At 39.1% G+C, this 20783-nt stretch overlaps 1 protein-coding gene and 1 non-coding gene across 3 annotated transcripts in view; both read right to left on the reverse strand.

Annotated features, from left to right (window-relative positions):
- Positions 1-903: 903 nt before the first annotated feature.
- LOC124377870 (radixin) overlaps positions 904-20783 on the reverse strand; it is a 44238-nt gene continuing 24358 nt past the window's right edge. The window contains exons 4-15 of one of the 2 annotated variants that reach the window (XM_046837214.1): positions 15601-15696; positions 14936-15058; positions 11374-11525; positions 10668-10751; positions 10404-10550; positions 8550-8646; positions 7595-7758; positions 6249-6379; positions 4891-5051; positions 4663-4755; positions 3530-3757; positions 904-3424 (exon numbers count right to left, since the gene is read on the reverse strand). In XM_046837214.1, coding sequence (XP_046693170.1) covers positions 3260-3424; positions 3530-3757; positions 4663-4755; positions 4891-5051; positions 6249-6379; positions 7595-7758; positions 8550-8646; positions 10404-10550; positions 10668-10751; positions 11374-11525; positions 14936-15058; positions 15601-15696 — 1641 coding nt within the window. In that variant the 3' untranslated portion in view covers positions 904-3259. Of the gene's footprint in view, positions 3758-4662; positions 4756-4890; positions 5052-6248; positions 6380-7594; positions 7759-8549; positions 8647-10403; positions 10551-10667; positions 10752-11373; positions 11526-14935; positions 15059-15600; positions 15697-20783 lie in introns of both variants that reach the window. The other variant, XM_046837213.1, reaches the window with a different exon arrangement.
- On the reverse strand, positions 8285-8356 carry trnak-cuu. The gene has a single exon. It is a non-coding gene; the product is annotated as a tRNA-Lys (tRNA).

Raw genomic sequence — 20783 nt, forward strand, 5'->3', positions numbered from 1 at the left:
ATTATCCGATGCATTTCAAGAGGGCTGGGCTCTTTGGGGGGGGTGTAAAATGCTGCCTGAAATATTTGTTAGGAGCACCTTTGTTTTGAAAAAGAAGAGCCTTCCCTCGAGCCAGGTGGCACCATGTGCCATCGTTGGCAGCGGCGTGGGCATAGAGTAAATGCCTCTACACGGCATTGTGCTTAAGACACATCTGAATAATCTGAACCATGTTCAGCTTACGAGTTTTCAGGGCCGGCTTTACTGCAGGAGGTCCTTAGTGCCGGTGTATTTGCAGAAGAATAACTACTGCTCATAATTACACATGCTGTTACCAGCTTTCATACAAATACACAGGACATTATGGATGTAGTCAGTAAAGTGGCACCAGTTGTCATAGATGTATAGATATTATATCAATATAAAAGTTGCTTTTCATTGTGCTGTGGGGTTTTAAAGCTTCCGCGAGTTTACGTTACTGTACCGAGGTCACACCTTCTCCTCCATCAAGTCTCTCAGAGCTTCACCACCTCGGGGTGGAAACATACTTAAGGCTGCACACAGGGAGATGAGCGCTGAACACTTCTCCACGTAGCTGGAAGCTGAAGGGTTCAGCGATTCATGAAATGTAGGCTTTACGCTCAAGGACCAAAGCGAACAGTGAAATAGTCAGCAGTAGGATTCAGAAGACCTGATCTTAGTGCATTTGTTGGTCAAAACAGCAAGATAGACTTTTTTTTCTTTTCAAACCATAAGTTAAATTACTGATTTATGTCAGGAAAAATATGTGGTCAGAATTTTGTGCATATCCTGGTTTCCAAATGTGTATTTTTATTGAAATAAAAATACAAAAGATTTTATTTGGGTTTGATTGATGATTTTTGTTTTGTGACTTTGAACAAATAAAAAGAACGAAGCGAAATATACATATTTATCCTTTATTATTATTATTATTATTATTATTAGTTTTCAACAGTCATGGACAAAGCTCAACTATGTAACAGAAGGCTATAAACATAAAAAGGAGGGAACCAAAAAAAAAAAAAAAACTGCAAACATGACGGCTGGTTCCAGAAGCAGCAGTGGCAGCTTTTTTTTTTTTTTTTTTGCTCTGGTTGTTATTTTCCACCAAATCACTCCAATGCCAGCAAAACACAATCCACCAAATTGGGGAAAAAAAATAAACAAAAAAACATCATCCAAACAAACAAGTGACCGCAACGATGCTCTACCGTCATGGCATTAAAGTAGCAACCCTTTAGTGAAAGTCAGCGTGTCGCCTCTGGTGGTTCAAATTTATAAAGCAATACAAAAATGTGGAAGCACAGAATTTTCTTTCTATGGCAAATCCTGGACACGTGCTTGAAGCGCGAGTTAGTGTCTCAACCACCGAGTGCTTTTTGACCATTTCTGCCTTCGCTAGCGTAAAAACAAAAAAACGAAAAATCGAGATTACGCAATATAATTCCTCTTTTATCATTTATTTAGAACTCTGTATAAAGGGTTTGTGTGTGTGTGTGTGTGTGTGTGTGTGTGTGTGTGCAGGGGAGGGGGAGTTAACAGGAAAACAATTGAATATGTAACAGATATAAGGAAGTTATTATATAAACAAATGAAGATGGGAGTAACGCAGCGGACTGATGATCCATGAGGGATAAATTCGCTTTAATCTCACCGAGAGGCGCAAAAAAAAAAAAAAAAGCAGGTGTTGAGGAAAATCACAACACAAACTCCTCCTTCTCTAATCAAATATGCACAAAACGCCGTCTTGCAGACTAATAGGAAGAAAATAGAGAAAAAAAAAAAACAAAACAAGACGACGGTCACGGGCTCGAGGCTCCTACACGCGCCCGCGGCGACGTGCTGCTCGAGTCTCACAGTTTCTGCGTCAGGGCGGCTTTGGTATCGTACGGCGTCCACGCTGGAGGATCGCGTGGTCAAAGCGGTCGAACAAACACTACTTAATCTTGGATCTGGACATAATACTGAGTCCTGAATTCATACCGAGACAAATCGAAATGACTGTAATGCTACACCTGGAGCAGAAAACCGTCTCACTGGCGCCCCCTGTCTCGCAGCGCACTCAGTGTTTGACGATTCAGTCTCCACGCTTTACAGTAATGAGGTAGAGAGATGTCCTGCAGGCAGGACTGATGTTTTCATATGCTCCCCGGCCAGAAAGGCGTTCTCTATTCCCTCTCACACTCACACTCACACACACACACACACACACACACACACACACACACACTTGACCTCAAACTAAACACACACACACACTCGAGCTCAACCTCAAACACACATTGTCTGCTCTGTCTGCTCTGTCTGTCTGTCTGTCGTGACCTTTGTGAGCCGGCAGGCAGAGAAAACCATCCATATGGAGACTGGACATGAAACACTGCGAGTCTGAGAACGAAAAAAAAAAAAAAAAAAGACGGAGGGGAGAAAACCAAAACACATCGTCTCCAAATCTTCAACTCGCATTCCTCGAAAACCAGTGCGCATCTTCTAAACTTTTTTCCCGCTCTGAGCTTTTGCAGACGCGGACGACAGCTTCCCTTTGGTGATCCGTAGTTTTGGTTATTTGATTGGTATTGTATGAATCGAGTTAACCGGGTCACTGTTACGGAGAGATTTCTCGTGCACGCTGAAAAGTGGGGAAACCAAACAAGACCCGAGCGTGAAACATGCTAAAAAAAAAAAATCAAAGCGGCGTGTTAATAAAACGTGTGAGGAACTGAAGAATCGGAACTTTACACTCTTCTGCAAACGAAGCAGGTGAATAAAGTGTATAAAGCGAGCAAACGTTCTTATAAACGAAGAAAAAAGACTTAAGCGATAAAGAACTAATAAATGGGCATTCGAAATAAAATTGCGAACTCTTTTCACTAATTTTTCGAACCTTTTTAGTATCTCGATCATTTTTAAAGAAAAGAAAGTTCATAAAAAACACAAAGCTTGCTCCTAAACGGGTGATTTGAGTGGGAGGAGCTTGAAATCAGGCAGCCTGATTGGCTGACAGTGAGAGCTTTGGCAATGTGGGAGGGACCCGTGGCGAGCACGCCCCCTAGCCTTTCTGCTGAGTAGAATTCTATCGTCAGGCTCCATGGGTTGAAGGTCTTATAATGGGACGGACTGGTTCAAAAAACAAACAAACAAACAAACAAAAACAAAAAAACTGAGAATGAAAGCTGTGCTTATAAGCCAGCTGCCAAGGCATCAGGGCTGCAGCTTTGAGATTGGGGCAGGAAGGTGGGCGAGGCGTCAGGGGCGATGCTCCTCACATGGACTCGAACTCGTCGATTCGCTGCTTGGTGTTCCCCTGCCGGATCTGACGCAGCGTCTTGTACTTGTCGCGGCCGGCTTTGACGTTCTCGGCGTGCAGCATGTCGTTCTGCGTCTTCTTCGTGTCGTCCCGTGCCTGCGCCAACTCCGAGCTCAGGGCCTGTGAGGGATCACGCAACACAATTGTGATGAAGAAATAAAAAAAAAATTCAAAAAGGAGGAGGAGGAGGGATGGGGTTTCGGTACACAATGAGAAAGGACTCGCCTGCAGCTGTTTCTTGACACGATCGTTTTTCTGGGCTTCGGTGAGTCGGTCTTCCTCGGTGTCTGGATACGCTACGCCGTCGTTGGAGAGCTCGGCGCTGGCCTCGGCGCTGCTCTCGTCGTGCTCGTCGTGCTCGTTCTCCACCGAGATGCCTGCTGGGACTGCTGCACACATCACCGTCTTTAGCTCATCCTTGGTCTTCTCCAGATCCTCCTGCGCTGAAATAGCCTGAGGAGAACACAAGCGTGGAATTACTCTTTACAGTATTACATCAGATACGATCCACGTTTTCTGTTAGAATTAGCTCCAATCTTCTAGGAAGATGTTTCACTAGATCTTGTGTTGGTTTGTGCTCCTTCAGGCACGAGGGTGTAAAGGCAGGTGCTGATGTAGGTGAGGTGATGGAGGTCTGGGATCTGCAGTCAGTGTTTACATTCATCCCAAAGGTGTTCAAAAGGGATGAGATCAGAGCTCTATAACAGGCCACTCAAGATCTTCCAATCCAACCTCATGTAAAGAATATCTTCAGGGAGCTCGCTTTGTGCAGGTTCTCATGGGTCAAGTGAAGGGAAATTATAATAGAAGGTTCTAGACTATTGTGTGCCTGAATTTGGGTGATAGCTGAAAACGTCATGTGTCACAATAATTTTGTTGATGGAGCAAATACTGCAGCATTAAACAGTATCTAGACATCACAATTTGTCGAACTCGCTCAAATCCTTACGCTCGCCCATTTTTCCTGCTTCTAACACGTCGACTTTGAGAACAAAATGTTCACTTGCTGCTTAATAAATACACCACACACACTAACAGGTGCCCTGATGAAGAGATAATCAGTGATATTCACTTCACCGCTCATGTTAAAACGTTACTGGTGAATATGTAAATCCAGGAGTTCTCTGATCCGATCGGTCTGAAGGCGAGATCCATTTTTGCATGTAACGGCAACTCTAATTTAGATTGCAGATTGATATTAAACAATTCATGCAGATAAATAAGGAATGTGAGAGAAAAAAAAATAGCGTGCGTAATTGTGTTCTGATATTGCGATCGGCGTGTTGATCGTTTACAAAGAAATATAAAAGCATAAAAACATGAACTTGTGTGACGTGTAGAAAGATGAGGTGCATTACTTTGTGCTGCCACTCGTTGGCCTCCTCTTCCTTTTTTCTCTTGGCCTCCTCCAGCAGGGCGATTTTGGCAGTAAACTCACCCAGTTCTGCAGCCTGGAATACAACAGTGTGGAGCTCAGACACTAAACGTACTACAGACTAAGTGAAAGTTCTTTAAAAGCGAGATTTGAACATTTGTTGGCTTTAGTCACTTATAAGTGGCTTTAAGGGATAGTATATGTGACACACCAGTTGTTCTTGGTTCTTCATCTGATCTGCTGCTTGTTTGGCCAGTGATGCTCGGGCCTCCTCAGCTGCCAGTTTCTCCTTCTCCAGTCTTTCAGCCTCTTCCTTTGCCCTCTGTCTTTCTAGGTCCAGATCTAGAGCCCGACGTGTCTGTTCCTCCAGCTCTGTATGACACACACACACACACACACACATTTACTGTACTATATGGATAAATCGCAGAGATCTCTCTGCAGGTCTGAAACCTGTTCAAACTAAATCGTTAATAATCATTAATCTAACAGTTAAACTCAGTTACTTGTGTGAATCACAGGAGACAATGATTCTGTCCACTGAACAGAGCCAGAGAAACCACAGCGCATTTCCATATAGAGTACAAACACAATCACACAAGTGAGGTACAATTACGTTGAATTATTTCCAACTAATTCAAATCAATAAATAAATAGAAAAAAAAAACAACAACCTGTTATGATGTTGCATTTTACAGCCATAATAATTCATTCCACACACTATTTCGGCACACTGGAAGTCAGTTCCAGACAGACACATTGCCGCTTTTGGTGGATTCGCAAAGCACATGAGATGGGGGTACTGCACGGCTCGCTTAATGATGAAAAGGAATTGGATAAACTGATCCGCATCGTGCTACCCGGTGAAAGAGGTTCAGGGACTTAAGACGGCAGTGTTTTATTAAGTACGCACTGAGATGCAGCGCAGAACGACAGAACGACATTCACGCGGTTCTCCAATCAGCCGATAATTAGGCTGCACAGACCGAGTGTTTCAGTTATAGCTGATTGTGGGGAAATTGTGCGCTCTGTGGCTTTAAGACAGGCGTGAATATCGGAACGTTTATACAGAACGGGGTGAAAAACAAAAATGTTTCTGTTTCTTCATCATGAATCTGAAGCCTTTAAGGGCACAAACTCACCCCTAGTAAACAGTTGCTGCCACCACATGATCGGCTGAGGTGCAGAAACGGCATCAAATCATCAGGTGATCATGTGATCTTAATAAATAAAACACACACTGATGAATTGAACTAATCTGCTTTTGTGTACCAAACGTTATCCCGCAGGTAAACCCAGCGTATTGCTCGAGCTATGAAAGCTTTCCGTGATTATAAATTTCCTATAAGATCAATCAGTATGACTGCACAAGTGTGAAGAGAAATCCTCCAGATTCACTTTACTTCATGGTTTCACTTCTTCTCGCTCAGATCTTTTCAGTCCAACAGATTAAAGGGAAACTCTGACCTAACACTTGATAGAGACACTCTACAGTGTACACAGGGTAAAATGTGTGTGGTTTCAGTGCCACATGTCCGGATGAGCGCTTTATTCATAATGTCCTTGTACCTTTCTGCGCTCTCGCCGTTTGCTCTTCGATCTGTCTCAGACGCTCGATCAGCTCATCCTTCTCACGCTCTATTCTTTCCTTCTCCTTTTCCGCAATTTCACGCTTCTTCTTTTCGTTTTCGAGTTGAGCCCTTAAGGAGAAAAACAAGAAAATGAAATATTATAGCACACGTTTGTGAAGAAGGTATGTGCTGAATCCTAAATAGATAAATATAATTCATGCTTTTTAGGTACCAGTACGTGAAAATGCATTATCAGAATTGCTATAACTATTTATATTCAAGTTTTAATGAGTAGAAATGTATTTACAATTAAGTGCCAAGAACAGTCTTCCCAATGTACTTCATTTTTTTAAGAGGTACTGAGAAGCAGCCAGTTGTGAATAATTTTTTGAATAAATAAGCATATTTAACTAACAATTTAGGAACAAGTAGTTTAATAGCTGCTACTATTTTCCAAAATCTAAACAATCTAGTAGCCTAATAAACACCCAGAACCCCTGAGTAGGCAGTTACAATGCACTGCCACATGTTCATGTTAATGGATGTAATCTCATCATTTAAAACTTCCTGGTCAGGCACATTTTTATTTTTTTTATTATCCATGTCCATAAGTACAAATGCACAGGCCTACAGAAATAGTCAATCCTATTCACACCTGTCTTTGTATCTGTAATCCTATTCATATCTGTATTTATCTGTTTAGATCACATCCCATCATACACATCAATAAAACCCAATAGAAAGCTGCTGGTTATAACGTGCAATGCTGCCATCTGCTGGATAAAATTGTAATTAAACAGAAACCTTTTGAAAATGACTATAAATCTGGTGGCAAATATTACAAACAAACTTTTGGATTAAAAGTTTGGATGTTGAACCCTGTGTGCAACTCTAAACAATGTGAACACAACGACTAAACATTCATCATACATCTCTGGGCTTGAATGAAAAATATGCTTAAAAGGTCACCCAATGTTAGTTTTTTTTGGCTGGGAACATTGAAAAAGCTACAAAGCTGAAAACTTGTCAATATGTGAAAAAAATAACAAAAATTAAAAGAACAAGAAATCGGCAATATACTTGTTATATTTTTATTAGGATAGTTATTTAAATTATTTAACTAAATGAAAAATTAGTCGAAAATTCAAATGGTCTCATTTATGGCCATAAACTAATAATTAATGGTTGTGTAGTAAAAGGTAAACTGAAGATGTTCTTCAGTAACGTTGGCTCCTTTGTTGTGTAACTCATGTAACTGGATTTTTACACATTAAAGTCCCAGGAAACCGAAAAATCCTCCAAGACTGAGGTCAATGTGAGGTTTAAGGTTCCAGTTGCACGTACCTCTCCATTTGCTTCTGGTGTTTCTCCTCTCTAGCTTGGGCCTTCATCTGCTGCACCTCGATGGTATCAGGCTTTCTCCTCCTCATGTAAAGCTCGTGGTTGCCCATGCATAGAGCCAGGATCCGTTTATTGATCCGCAACCGCGGTGCGTAGAACACAAAATCCTGTAAATAAACCGCGTTGATTCAGGAATGTTAAATGTGTTTAGACAGAAACTCTAAACTGAGCTACACATACACTATATAGACAAGAGTATCGGGACGACTGACTTTTGCAACCATGTGTTATCTTTTCCCAAACTGTTACCACAAAGTTGGAGGTACACAATTGTATAGGACGTCTTTGGAGGTAGTGGCATTAAATTTGCCCTTCTTTTGAACTAGGAGATCCAAACTTGTTCCAGCATGACAAGTACACAAAGCCAGCTTCATTAAGATATAGTTTACTTGGTTCGAGTAGAAGATCTTGAGTGGCCTGCTATAGATCTCTGACCTCAACCCTATTGAACACCTTTAGGCCTCCTCACCTCACCTACATCTGTACCTGACTTTACCAACACCCATGTGGCTGAATGAGCACAAATCTCACAACCACATCCCGAAACCTAGTGGAACTTCTTCCCGATAGGGTAGAGGTTATTAAAAAAAAAGCAAATGACTTGGGACCGGCACTAAGAGTGGCTGGGGTTGGTTCCCTGACCGGGGATCGAACCCGGGCCGCAGCGGTAAGAGTACCGCATCCTAACCACTAGACCACCAGGGATCCTGTACAGAGCCAATGGAATGGCGAAAAATGACGCTCAACAGATTTATTTCATATTTCATGGAATCCTTAATTAGGGTCGCAGATTATTTTAATTCGATGTGAAGCCGTGCTTAACCCTGTTTAGCAAACCTTTTGTGAATGATCACAGTATTTAATTTACACCAATATTCCATACTATCCAAATACTTACGGGTGCTTTCTTGTCGATGGGCTTGATGACAAATTTCTTGTCATTGAAAGAAATGTTACGGATTTCGCTCCAAGGAAAACCAATCTTTGGTGTGAGCCTGAGAAGAAGAAAAACATATATATGTAAAAATGACCGCTTGTTCCGAGCCAAGCCAGCAGAGGGCATCAGAGGACGCATGTTCAGGTTGAAGCTTAACAGTGATCAGCTTTACTCTGTAATTATCTAGTAATCTCATGAGCAACTTACAGTAAAGCGCATGGGGGAGTGTTTTTTTTTAATTTATTTATTTTTAGATCGACTCGCTTCTTAAAAAAAAAAAAAAAAGCTTGAGAGAAACAGGTGTGTGACTGGTAGATTACTCAGGGCTTTACTAAGCCACATTAATACATCCTCCTTTTTAATAGACAATATCACATTGCATTATTATTTATTAAATATATCTGATGTCATTGCCTTCCAGAAAATATATTAGTCCACACATCCACACATTTCTCGATCATCAAAGCAAAAAAAAAAAAAAAAAAAAGAAATTAATACTTTACTATATATATATCTCAAATCTCCATTTTGATCCGAGTGTCTCTCTCATGACTCAAAATGACTATGCTGCTTTTGATTAGAATCTCGTCTGACACAGTGGAAATCCCGTCGAACTGAACCATGCGGGTAAAATACAAAACTACATTGTGTCCCAGATTGTTTACCAAGAACGTTATACACACTCACTCCTTCCACATATGATATTAACATTCATGAATGGACATTCTGCCCTTTTCTGCACTGGTTCACTTCTGATCCATCACTTCTCCTTTTCAACCCGCAGAGGAAACGGAAAAACGAAACCAAAAAAAACCCACCACACCTTAACCACGACAACCTCAAAAACACAACCGGGAAGAGTCAAATCAAAACCTGAAAGTTTGGTCGTCACTAAAACCTTTACGGTTTACCACTGCTGTTAAAGGTGTGGGACAGCCATGGCTCTAATTTATATCCCATTTGTGAAACATTTTAATATACTTCTAAATTTATGCTCTTTGTATAGACATATATACCAGACCAGGTATAACTTTATGACCATTTATCAGGCACAATATTAATAACAGGCATTGATGCCTAAAATATCCAACCCACTAACAGGTACATGATAAAGAGAGAATCAGTGTCGTTTCAGATTAGTGCATGAGTACTTTTCAGTTTCTAGTTCTTTCACCAAAATTAATGGCATACATATTCAAATTTTGTGAAGCTTCATTAACTTGGACAACTGTTCAATAATATCCAAGTAAAAAGCACCTGATAAGTATCTGTGAAACACCGGTGCATCAGTAATGGATTGGGACTGCTTGTTCATGGGGTCTTTTGAACACCGAGTGCTTCATGAATACTGTAACCGGATATTTTAATCCTTATAACTAGTTTCCCCTCTGCCAGGAAATTCAGCTACAAATGCCAATCATAGTTGTAGATCAAAACAAATGTAAAATACAATGTAAACAATTATATAATTATATTATATAAAATAAAAACACAATCTAAATTCATGAAAAAATGATATGTAGAAATTCCTTTTAGAATATTAAAAGAATTTAAAAGCGTGTGGACCACAAGCCTTTTAGATGTGGCTTCATTTTTTTTTTTTGTTGCAAAAGATAATTCTAGACAGCAATGTATTGTTTATATAAATATATATAAATTATGCATCATTGTATTTTGAGTATTTTTGTGTTTTTCAAAGATATGGCAACCCTAAGCAGAATGAAGCATTACGATGAGAAGAAACCATGATTACTAAATATAAACCGTGAATGCTTGCAGTAACTACAGAAAGTGTGTGGTTGCTCCATGACTCACTTGTCTTCGTGTTCGTAAATATTGAGACCCAGAGCGTCGACTCCCAGCCACAGCTCTGTTCCCTTTTTGTTCTTGATTTCAAAGTAGTTGACGCCGTACATCTCTAAATCCTGAGCGATTTTCAGATACTCCATCATGGAGTCCTCTCTGAAAGCATAACCACAAGCACCCCCGTGAACACACAACCAACAAACATGCTGGCATTGGAAACCAAACCAGATACACTCTTGTTAGCCATTACGTGTGGCTGAAAACAGTAATTACCTGAGCATTCCTCTGTGCTCCTCATGCCAAGTCTGTATCCTTTCCTCCCACTGCTCTTTAGTCAGCTTGTGTTGCTCCAGAACTCTGAACGGCACAAACACATGTTTATCATATAAAACCCACTGCAACATTCAGTGAAAGCGGTGATTAATGAAAACAGTATGTCCTGATTCAGGTATGAATTATAAATATGGGTCTGACACTCTGTACACTTCCGCAAAAAAATAAAAAGTGAAAAAGGTTCCAGCTGTGAATGAAAGGAGTTCACGCTGTACTGCATATTGTTAAGGGTTTTACTTCAGCGCTGATTTAGTCTTTCCTTTGACTCAGGCACCACACAAGGTAATTTTGCAAGCAACTCAAAATGCTTGCCTGGGCCAGGGACATTTAATTATAGCCCTCATGGCACATGCGGTTGTGTTTTGACACTGCCTATTGAAGCATGAGCTTGGGTTCGGCTCAGTTCGCATCTGATGTCCAGACCACACTAATAATGTGGTCTTAAACTCATCAGAAACGTATTTCTGTCTCTTTTGGATGCTGTACACCTGAATACAAATGTAAAAAAAAAAAAAGGCTAAATCAGTCCACTATGTTATTTAAATTAAGTAAATAAAAGAGGGATTAAAAAGGAGAGAACAACATTCAAATCGATTAATTCTATAAGAACGACAAGAAACAGGGAATTCGCTGTGCTGCTCTTCACCTCTGTGGTAGAAGCCGGTCATTGGCAAGATAGCCAGGCTTGTGGATGTCCTTGTTGTAGTCGCCGTATTTGGCCTGGACCGAGTAGGATGCCAAAAGCACTGCGGTCTCAGGGGGACAATAATTCTCATCGTTCAAAATGGACTCCTTCACCTAAGGAGAAAAAAAAAAAATAGGCCTCAGAGAACAAATTCTGCATTGCACCACTTTACTACTGGACATCTTGAAAAGTTAAGTTCTTGAACATCTTGAATAAAAGATTTCTCCTCCCTAAACGGTCTCTAAAGCGCCACCACACAGATACTTGAATATGACGTATTTACAACGCATCACAACACTCCGGAGACCGAGGCGTGTTCTATGAGTCATAATGATTATAGATTAACATGGCAGAGGTAGAGCTGCATCTTCCTGGATATAAAACAGGAAAAAGAACGTCTGGTTTTATTTAATCTGGTTTCATTTAAGGGCCATGGATTAGAAGTCAGAAAGCATTTAAGTAGATTGATGATTTGCTGGCGGTCTGAATAAAAAAATAAATAAAAGCGAAATATCTATACCATACAGAATTGCATTGAATCACTTTTTTTTTCATTGAATCGCACTGTGTTGAATCATTTCTAATTCGGATTGCACTGCACTTGAATAGGGCTAAATTGTATCGTATCGGTAGCTGCTTTATATGTATCGTATCTTTGGCTATGCATCAAAATGAGACTCACATCAGCCTCGGTTATGGAGATGGACATCCCGAGTAGCTACACAGTTATCAGACAATACATTAATCAATCAAAAAGCCAAAAGAGCACTGAGGATTAACAATGGTCTGATTGGTTTCCTATCCAAAAATGGCACTAAAATGCTAAAGCAAGAAGGGTAGAGCTCAGGAGTAAAGATGTTCTGATATGAACTAAATAAGTCACTCCAGATAAGGTGTCTGCCAAATGCCGTAAATGTAAACGTGTGTACTTAGTTATGCTGAGAGTATATAAGAGACTGAAGTTTTTTTAAACACAGTGCATTCTTACAGTTTACTCTAAACACACCAACAATGGTAAGGAATACAGTTAGTGTTTTGGTCGGTTATTTGCTAATTATTTGCTTTGGTCGGTTATCTGCTAAATGCCACAAATGTTATTTTAATCATCTTGTCATTCCTATAAAGAGCACAAATACCTTGGAACACAATGTGGTTTCCCACAGAACCATGGTGCAACCCAGAAAAGTACACAAGACAACACGGAGTGCAAATCAGAGGTGGGAAGTAACGAAGTACAAATACTTTGTTACTGTACTTAAGTAGATTTTACTGGCATCAGTACTTATTTTTTACACAACGTTTTACTTTCACTCATTACATTTTTACAAAAATATCTGTACTTGAATTTAGTAAAAAAAAAAATTTCTCACTGCGCTGTTTTAGCCAATCAACCTATTTCCTGTCATTGTGCAGCTTTTTCAATCTACCACTGGAGTATCATTTCCTGGCTCTCACACACCACAGACGTAGACTAGTTTATGAAGCAATGAGCAGGGCAGAAGAAAACAAGAAGTTTGGGGTTAATGTGGATGAGACAGAGGGAGTCAGTGATGTAAACATAACTGAGAACAGACACATTCCTGATCACCTGATCATCATCTTTTCTCTGCTTGTGTTCTGTAGGGTGGATGTTCGGCCCAGATACATTCATTAGGTAACAAAATGTACAATTAGTTTTGTATAAATATCTTAATTATGGCTGTCAAAATTAACTCGTTAATAGCGCGGTAACACAAATCAATTTTAACAGCATTAATTTTATTAGATTTTTTTCCTCATAACGCCGAAACAAACTTAAATTACAGAGTCTACTATTATTATTGTATATATTATATATATATATTATGTATACACTCATAATAACAACAAAATGTTGTGCTTTTGCAAAATAAAGAAAACAGACAGGATGCGCTCGCTGCTCTCTGTCATCTCTCTTCACAGACACATAAATAAAACAACCTGAATCTCAATGAATACTTGCCTCACAGACATTAATAGAAATTACAGAATATCACAGATATTCATTGAAAGCATATATTCTCCGATTATGCAATCCGTATAAAAGTTAGAAGAGGTACAGTTTCTCCGGTAGAACCTTATTAACCTTCTGTGTGGACACAGCAAAGGTTCTGTTTGGTGTCCTGATGATTTACATAATTTAAAACATCATCATTACTTTAAAACATTAACAAGAATATTTTGTCTTCATGTTCTATATTAAGGTTGGTTTGACTAATAATAAACATACATTTGCATAAAGAATCCATATTTGTCCATGCCCATGCTGATTAGAGTATTATAAACTTGAAAGGTTTTAAGTTAAGGTACATTTAGAACAGATAATGTATGGTTAAGTTGCGTTTAATGTTGAGTTAATTCATGACAATCATGCGATTAATCGCGTTTAAATATTTTAATCGGCCCTAATATTAATATGCCGTGAGTTCCAGTTACCAGCGTGACACGAGTATCTGTACTTCTACTTAAGTGAAAGCGTGTGTGTACTTTTGCCACTAATGATGCAAATACACATCATTGTTTGATGAGCGTGAAACAAACACGCAGAACAAAAAAGAGATGCACATCTCACAGACCTCAGTTATAAACTGTAGACTAATTTGTAGTGTAGCAGCAAAATTGGCAGAAATATGAAGGTGTGTGATAAAGAATTTCGGATGCAGCTTAGTGAAATGCAGGTGTGCAGTGCCACTGAGTCATGCTGGTTAGGTATTGGATGAGGTGAGCATTGGGAGACAGCAGAATATTGAGTAATCTGACTGCCTAAGGCAAGAAACTGTTGTGGAGTCTGCTGGTGGACTAGAAACTATAGGTTGTGCTTGATATTTTTAGTTGTTGGGCTGTTATCTTGCAGTAAGATTTAAAAGCACCAGAGACACACACCTTGATGCTGCTGCCATGTTGGACCTATATCAGGGCTGAAAAATTTAATGGTGATCCTATGGTGGTCAATTCAACAACAGATGGACAAAATTCCAGGAATTTTGAAAACTTTCCATGTGAATTAACAGGAATATATGGGACTTAATGGGAATAACCTGGGAATTTACAAAAAAGCCAATAACAGAGAGGGAACTTATATATTTCTTTCGACTAAATTTATCATGCAGGAGTCCTGCACACAAAACAATGTTTAAAAAAAAAAAAAAAAGGCGAGAATTCATGCAAATTTAATAAATATTACATGAATTTATATTAAAACTTCTTTGTGCTGTGTGTAAGATATTGTGCAAAAAGAATTCTAACAATTAAATCAGTCAAAAATGTAAAATCTGTATTAGTTTGCATGCATGTCATCTTATGACCAGACATTTATATTGGTTATTATATGATACAGTTTATACAAATTTCCCCAAATTTCTAATGAATTGCCATAAATTCCTGTAAATTAACATCAAAGTAGTTTTATAAATAGTAACCCTACTAGATACTGCAAAGTTCACTGTTAAAATTATATTTAAAAAAAAGAAAAATAATAAACAACCCTTCGCAATCACTCAGTTACCTGAAGAAAGAAAAGGCGCTGTGTGATCTCCTGGATCAGCTCTTCAGAAACATCCTCAGGGAAGAACTTTGATCTGAATTTGAACTGAAGAGGGTTCTCCTTCTTCACATCCTGCTGAGTCACCTACAAAACAAAGACAGTCAGAATACAATACATTCCACTTGTTTATTCTAAAACAGGCCTTTGGTGAATGACAAATGAATCTGACCCAATTTTTTCATTATTTAACCTTTGATTCACGGTATCCTGAATTTTCACCACAACTTGCCTGAACTGTCCAAATTCTCCTTTGTAACAATCTGATGCTGTAACAGACTGTGATCGTTTTAATCAAACCATCTACCATTAAACACTCTTTTTACTTCTCGCTCATACACACATACAGCTACACATGCAGGCCCAGAGAAACACATGATACTCATGAGAATGCTGAGTCGAGCTTCACTTAACTGAACCGTGTGCCAACACGCACTTTTCCATCTGAACCGTTCTGCTCGAAGGCTACTTTATTTTATTTAAAAAAAAATTTACAGCTTGGCACCACGGAGCAGGAAGCCCATTAAACTGTACATCTGAAGCTCAGGCTAACCACAAGCTAATAGGAGCTGGCGCTACAGCGCTGGCAGTATCTTTGGAAAGGAGAGAGAGAGAAAAAAAGGCTTTACCTTCTTATTGAGCTTCAGCCACGTGGTGTAACCCTTACTGTCCATGTACTGCAAGCCGAAAAACCAGACCTCACGCAGCCCCACGGTCTTCACCACCTACAGACAGAGGACAGCACGTTTATACATCGCCATGCATGGGATGAAATGAGAAGTTTAGATTAACATTTATTTGCAATTGAATAGAAGTCCAAGTTGTTAAACAATGTATGTACTGTGTCCGATGCGGAAGAAATTCAAGAAAGATGACACTCGATAAAAGCTAAATATCTAAACTTTGCCACAAGTCCAGTCATTTCTTAGAACATTCTATTAGACCAATTAAAAAAGTTAGTGTATGTTACTAAAAGATGCCATAAAAGAATGCTATAGAAGGCCATGGAATACCGTGGTTGCAACATATTAAAGACTATTTATAACATGTTCGTTCCCAAAAGGAGCTGATAATGTTTAATGGAAAAATGATCTCTAAAGACAAAATAAAAAGAAGATTTTTTGACTGTAGACACGACTGTAGTGCACTAAAATGACATCAGTGACACTGGAAAAGCAGTTTGTACTGGTTTGTGATGGACTGAACTCCAATAAGAATTGATTAATGCAAGATACACTATATTGACAAAAGTATTGGGACACCTGACCTTTCCTACCATACGTGGTTCTTCTCCAAACTGTTACCACAGAGCTGAGGGCACACAATTGTATCAGACGTCTTTGGATTCAGATTTTGAATCCGCTTGAACTTGGAAACCCAAACCTGTTCCAGCATGGCAATGCCCCTGTGCACAAAGTGAGCTCCATGAAGATATGGTTTAAATGGTTTAGAAAGGAATATATTGAGTGGCCTGTTATAGAGCTCTGATCTCATCCTTACTGAACACACCTTTGGGATGAATTGGAACACTGACTGCACCCCAGGTCTCCTCACCTGACCAGGAGTCCTCAAAATTTGTGGCAATATAGTGCACCTCTGAACATGAGATTACTTTAAGGAGATGGGCAAAATCGTAAAATTATTATATAATGTTTCAGGACAAAATCTCAAAAGGAAGAGATTGAAATTAATCTTTATGGAATCGTCTTAAATATGCTAATTACATGGCACTAAATGTAATCACATTGACGGTGGCTTGGTCGATGTAGCCAGGTGAACCGATTTAAACCGCTGCTCTCCTGCATTCACTCAGTAGTCTTTAATGTTTACATCGAATGGTGTAAAAAAAAATTTAAAAAAGAAAGAAAAAATCCCATAAGTGAGAGTTCTGTGAATGGGTAATGCTGTGCTGGGGCGAGAGAGGCCCAACATCCCATCCCACACTGATAAAGACTACACCTGCAAAAGACTATTCAGGTTCCACTCTTGCCAATCTTGCAATCTTGAACCTGTCCAGTTTTGGTTAATCTCTTCTCACGGTCTCTCCATCCAGGAGTGAAAATCCATGTGTTGGGTTCCTGCACTGCAAAGTTTCAGCTTGTAGTGTGTTCTGAGATGCTTATCTGCTCACCACGGTAATAAAGACCAGCTGTCAAACAGACTCATTATTTACAAATCTCTGAACATTCTCATATGAATTTTAGAACCAGGTTAAGATCTTGACCTGTACATACATGATTTGGCACAATATAAGCACAGAAATTGTGCAGCAGAACAGAAGAACTTTACTATCCCACACAGAGCCCTGACCTCAAACCCATAAGACACCTATGAGAAACTGGAACGGAGTTTGCCAGTTAGGCAATGAGATGTTGATCTCGTTCCACATCCGATCCCGACTTCACAAATGCTCTTTTTTAACGAATGGGCAAAATATCCCATAGAAACCCTGCAAAATGATGTGGAAACACTTTAGCAAAAGATGGAAGCTGTTATAACTGAAAAGAGGGGAATAACTCCATATTAATGTCTGTAGTTAAACTGCAATGTGATTACAGTCCCTGTTGGTGTAACGATCAGGTGTCCCTCTACTCGTCCATATAGTGTATGAGTGTGTGTACACACTATAGTTATTTACTCAGAGGAAAAGTGAAATTGGCATCACAAGCATTTTTTTTATAAAGCAAACCAGTTTGCAGCTCTAAGTTCTTGTGCTTCACACATTTCTTTATCCGGTTTCATCTACTTAAGGCGGTAGTTCTGTTGCTGCATGGCTGAGGGAGGTTCTGCTGAAACCCAAGCTAAGAGTGTGTGCTGAGCGGAAAGGTGAGGTTGCTAAAACAAAAGAAAGGCATAACCACAAGCACTTTGCTTTTACCACAGTTTCAAAATCATTCTGCACAATCAAGGAGAAGAATTCCAATGAAGAAAAAGAAATTAACAGCCTGGTGTTAAAAATGATTCAGACTTTATTATATGTGACTAAACTATTTTTGGTCTTGCATATCCAAGCAAACCCTTCCTGTTAATCATTCGCAGATACACAATCTCTTTAGCATCCATTATTGGAAATGTTCACATCTGAAACTGGCATAAGGAGCTTTAAATAGCAATGACCCATACTTTATACTGCTCTGCACCGTCTTAAGTATCGCACAACTTTTCTGTGATCACCACGTCCTTTAAAAAGCATGTCAACGTGCACCTCCAGTTTCCCTTTAATGCATACACCATGACAGCAGCAAAGGTCTGCAATTTTTGACCTTGACAGTATAAGAATCCATTGGCTGTTATGCTTTTGGAGCATTCAGAGCTTCTGCAGGTTTCACAAAGTCAAATTTGAGACTTTTTAAGACCATTACAAGAGAAATTTAGGACCTATAATCACAGCATCAACAACACACAAATACGTTGTTAGCAACTGGACTTAACCAGCCATAAATGTTTTTTTTGTCAAGCTGAGTATCGATAAACTTACACTCCCCCCTATCTAAAAGGTAAAAGAGATTCATGCCAATAACAAAAAGCTTTGGCTGATGATTGGCTGTTGCATGTTGGTATTATTTGTAGTCGTTATTCGCCGAATTATATTTGGACCAGTGAATAAAAAATAAAATAAAATAAAATCTAAATAAAACAAAATAAAAAAATTCTAAAGCACTGCATAAGCATTTTAAAGTGCATTCAAGGTAGGGTTTACATAACATTGGAAAATTAAGACCCGTTTTAAATTATTTAAACCCTAGAATAGTCAATTTAACACTTCTTAAAGCCTAAAATTTAGATTTTTACATTTTAGACTTTTTTATTTTAGACCTCGTGGAAACCCTGGGAATTTTGCTGGAATGTATTGGGTCCATTTGGCTGTTAGGTTCTATCACCAGACACACATTTCAGACAAATATATCTAAGATTTGGATTTTGTCAGAACACGTCCCCAACTGGCTTGAATATTCAAACCAGAACCAAATCTGGCCTCGTTTTACAGAGAAGCTCATTATGACCGATTTGGGAATCGCACAGATTAAATACTTTAAGAACTGTGAATTGACTGTGGGATTCTGTCACTTTTGAGCACAACGTTTTGCTAAATGGTAAATGCAAGCTTCATCCATTTATACGTTTGTACCTGATAGCTGCCAAACAAGAAACTCAACATAAGTGTTTATCTATCCATCTTTTATATTATGAGGATCATTTTTATGGACCATTCCCAACTCAAACAAATCTCAAAGTTGACCATTCTCACCTACTCTGAGCGCTTATTGCCTCATTTAGTGTTCTGATGATTATCTTTTGGAGATAATTGTTCTCATTGTTCATGCAGAACAAGGACTGATTTAAAAAAATAAAAAAAATTATAAATTATATATATTATATTGTTCATCCCTAAAGACCGTATTTTTGACTGGTTCTTAAATTTTATTGTGAGCTGCTAAAGCTAATAAAACGAGTGTTGTACAAGTAGTGAGATGAACTATTGATTTTTCAATCGGAATGGCCCTTGAGTCAATAGTAATAGAGCACAATGTACTGGTAGGCACTAAATTAACTAGATTTGCAAAATAGTAAAATCACTTTGAACGCTGCTCTTGATCTAATTCTGCACAAGCCATTTTAAGTGCAAAATGCAAAAGTTCATCACATGATTCAGTGGAGAAATTGTTATCTTGGGGAAGACTAGTTAACCCTTGGAAAAAAAAAAAGGTCAAAAGCAGCAGCATCTCATACGGTCAAATAAATATTTTACACTCGGGCATTAATATTGCAGAAAGTGTCCATGGGCTTGTGCCTCAGTGGGGGTCTGATGATGTATGATGACCACCAACATGACATCAGTTCAAAAGTATGAAATTAAAATGTAACCATATTCAACAAAACAGAATCAATTCAGAAATTACCATCAGTAACATATCAGGTAACATCAGAAACTAAGTCTATTAGTCTCTTAGCTTGGGTCACAGGCTACAGTAGTATGTACATTGAGGGTTTAAGGGTGCCAGGGTGGTTCATTCTTCCCAGAAGGAAAAGGGAGAAGTCTTTTGGAATTGTATAAACCCTGGTAAATGAAGGAAAAATAATTCTAGGTTTCTCTGCTCAATATTTCAATTGCATTGGTCTATTTGATCGCACAGAAGCCCGGCTTCTCTTGTTAACCCAATCATAATACAGGGAGCTTAGAACTCGATATTATACAAGTAAATTTAAGGATAAAACAGTGAGGGCATTCTGCTGGCATGGTAAGGGTCAACTACAAATCCCTATGAAGATATAGTGACTGACTGGAGTGGGCTCAAGTGTAGACTACACCTAGACCATACGCAAAATGTGATCTCTTTGATTTTGACTGCAAAACTTCAGTTCTGTGGGCAGATATGTCTTTGTTTAGACTTGTTCAAGCTAGCGTGAATCCTCTGATAACCGATAATCAATCTTCAGCCACTAATCACTCTTTATAAATGTGGTTAGACGATGAGCATCCTATCATACCCCAAACAGCGAACCCTCAGTTCTAACCACTGCCTTCAACTCCGGTCCTTCAACATGAATCTGAGGCTACATTGGGCACAGGCTCACAAACGTTTGAAAAATTGGTCTTTGACTGCTCTGAACAAGTACACAGCTGCTCCTAGTACAGTAGCCAATACGTGACTACATCTGCATGCTGTAAATAAACACGTTTTCTCTCTCTTCGCCATAGGCAATTCATGTTTTTTCCCCTCAGAAGCAGCTTACACTCACCATCTGGTGTGTCCTCATCTTACTCCATATCCAGACAATTAGCCAGCTGTGTAAGCATTAGGTACGCATT

This window comes from Silurus meridionalis, chromosome 24, assembly GCF_014805685.1.
Source record: "Silurus meridionalis isolate SWU-2019-XX chromosome 24, ASM1480568v1, whole genome shotgun sequence".
Classification (NCBI taxonomy): domain Eukaryota; kingdom Metazoa; phylum Chordata; class Actinopteri; order Siluriformes; family Siluridae; genus Silurus; species Silurus meridionalis.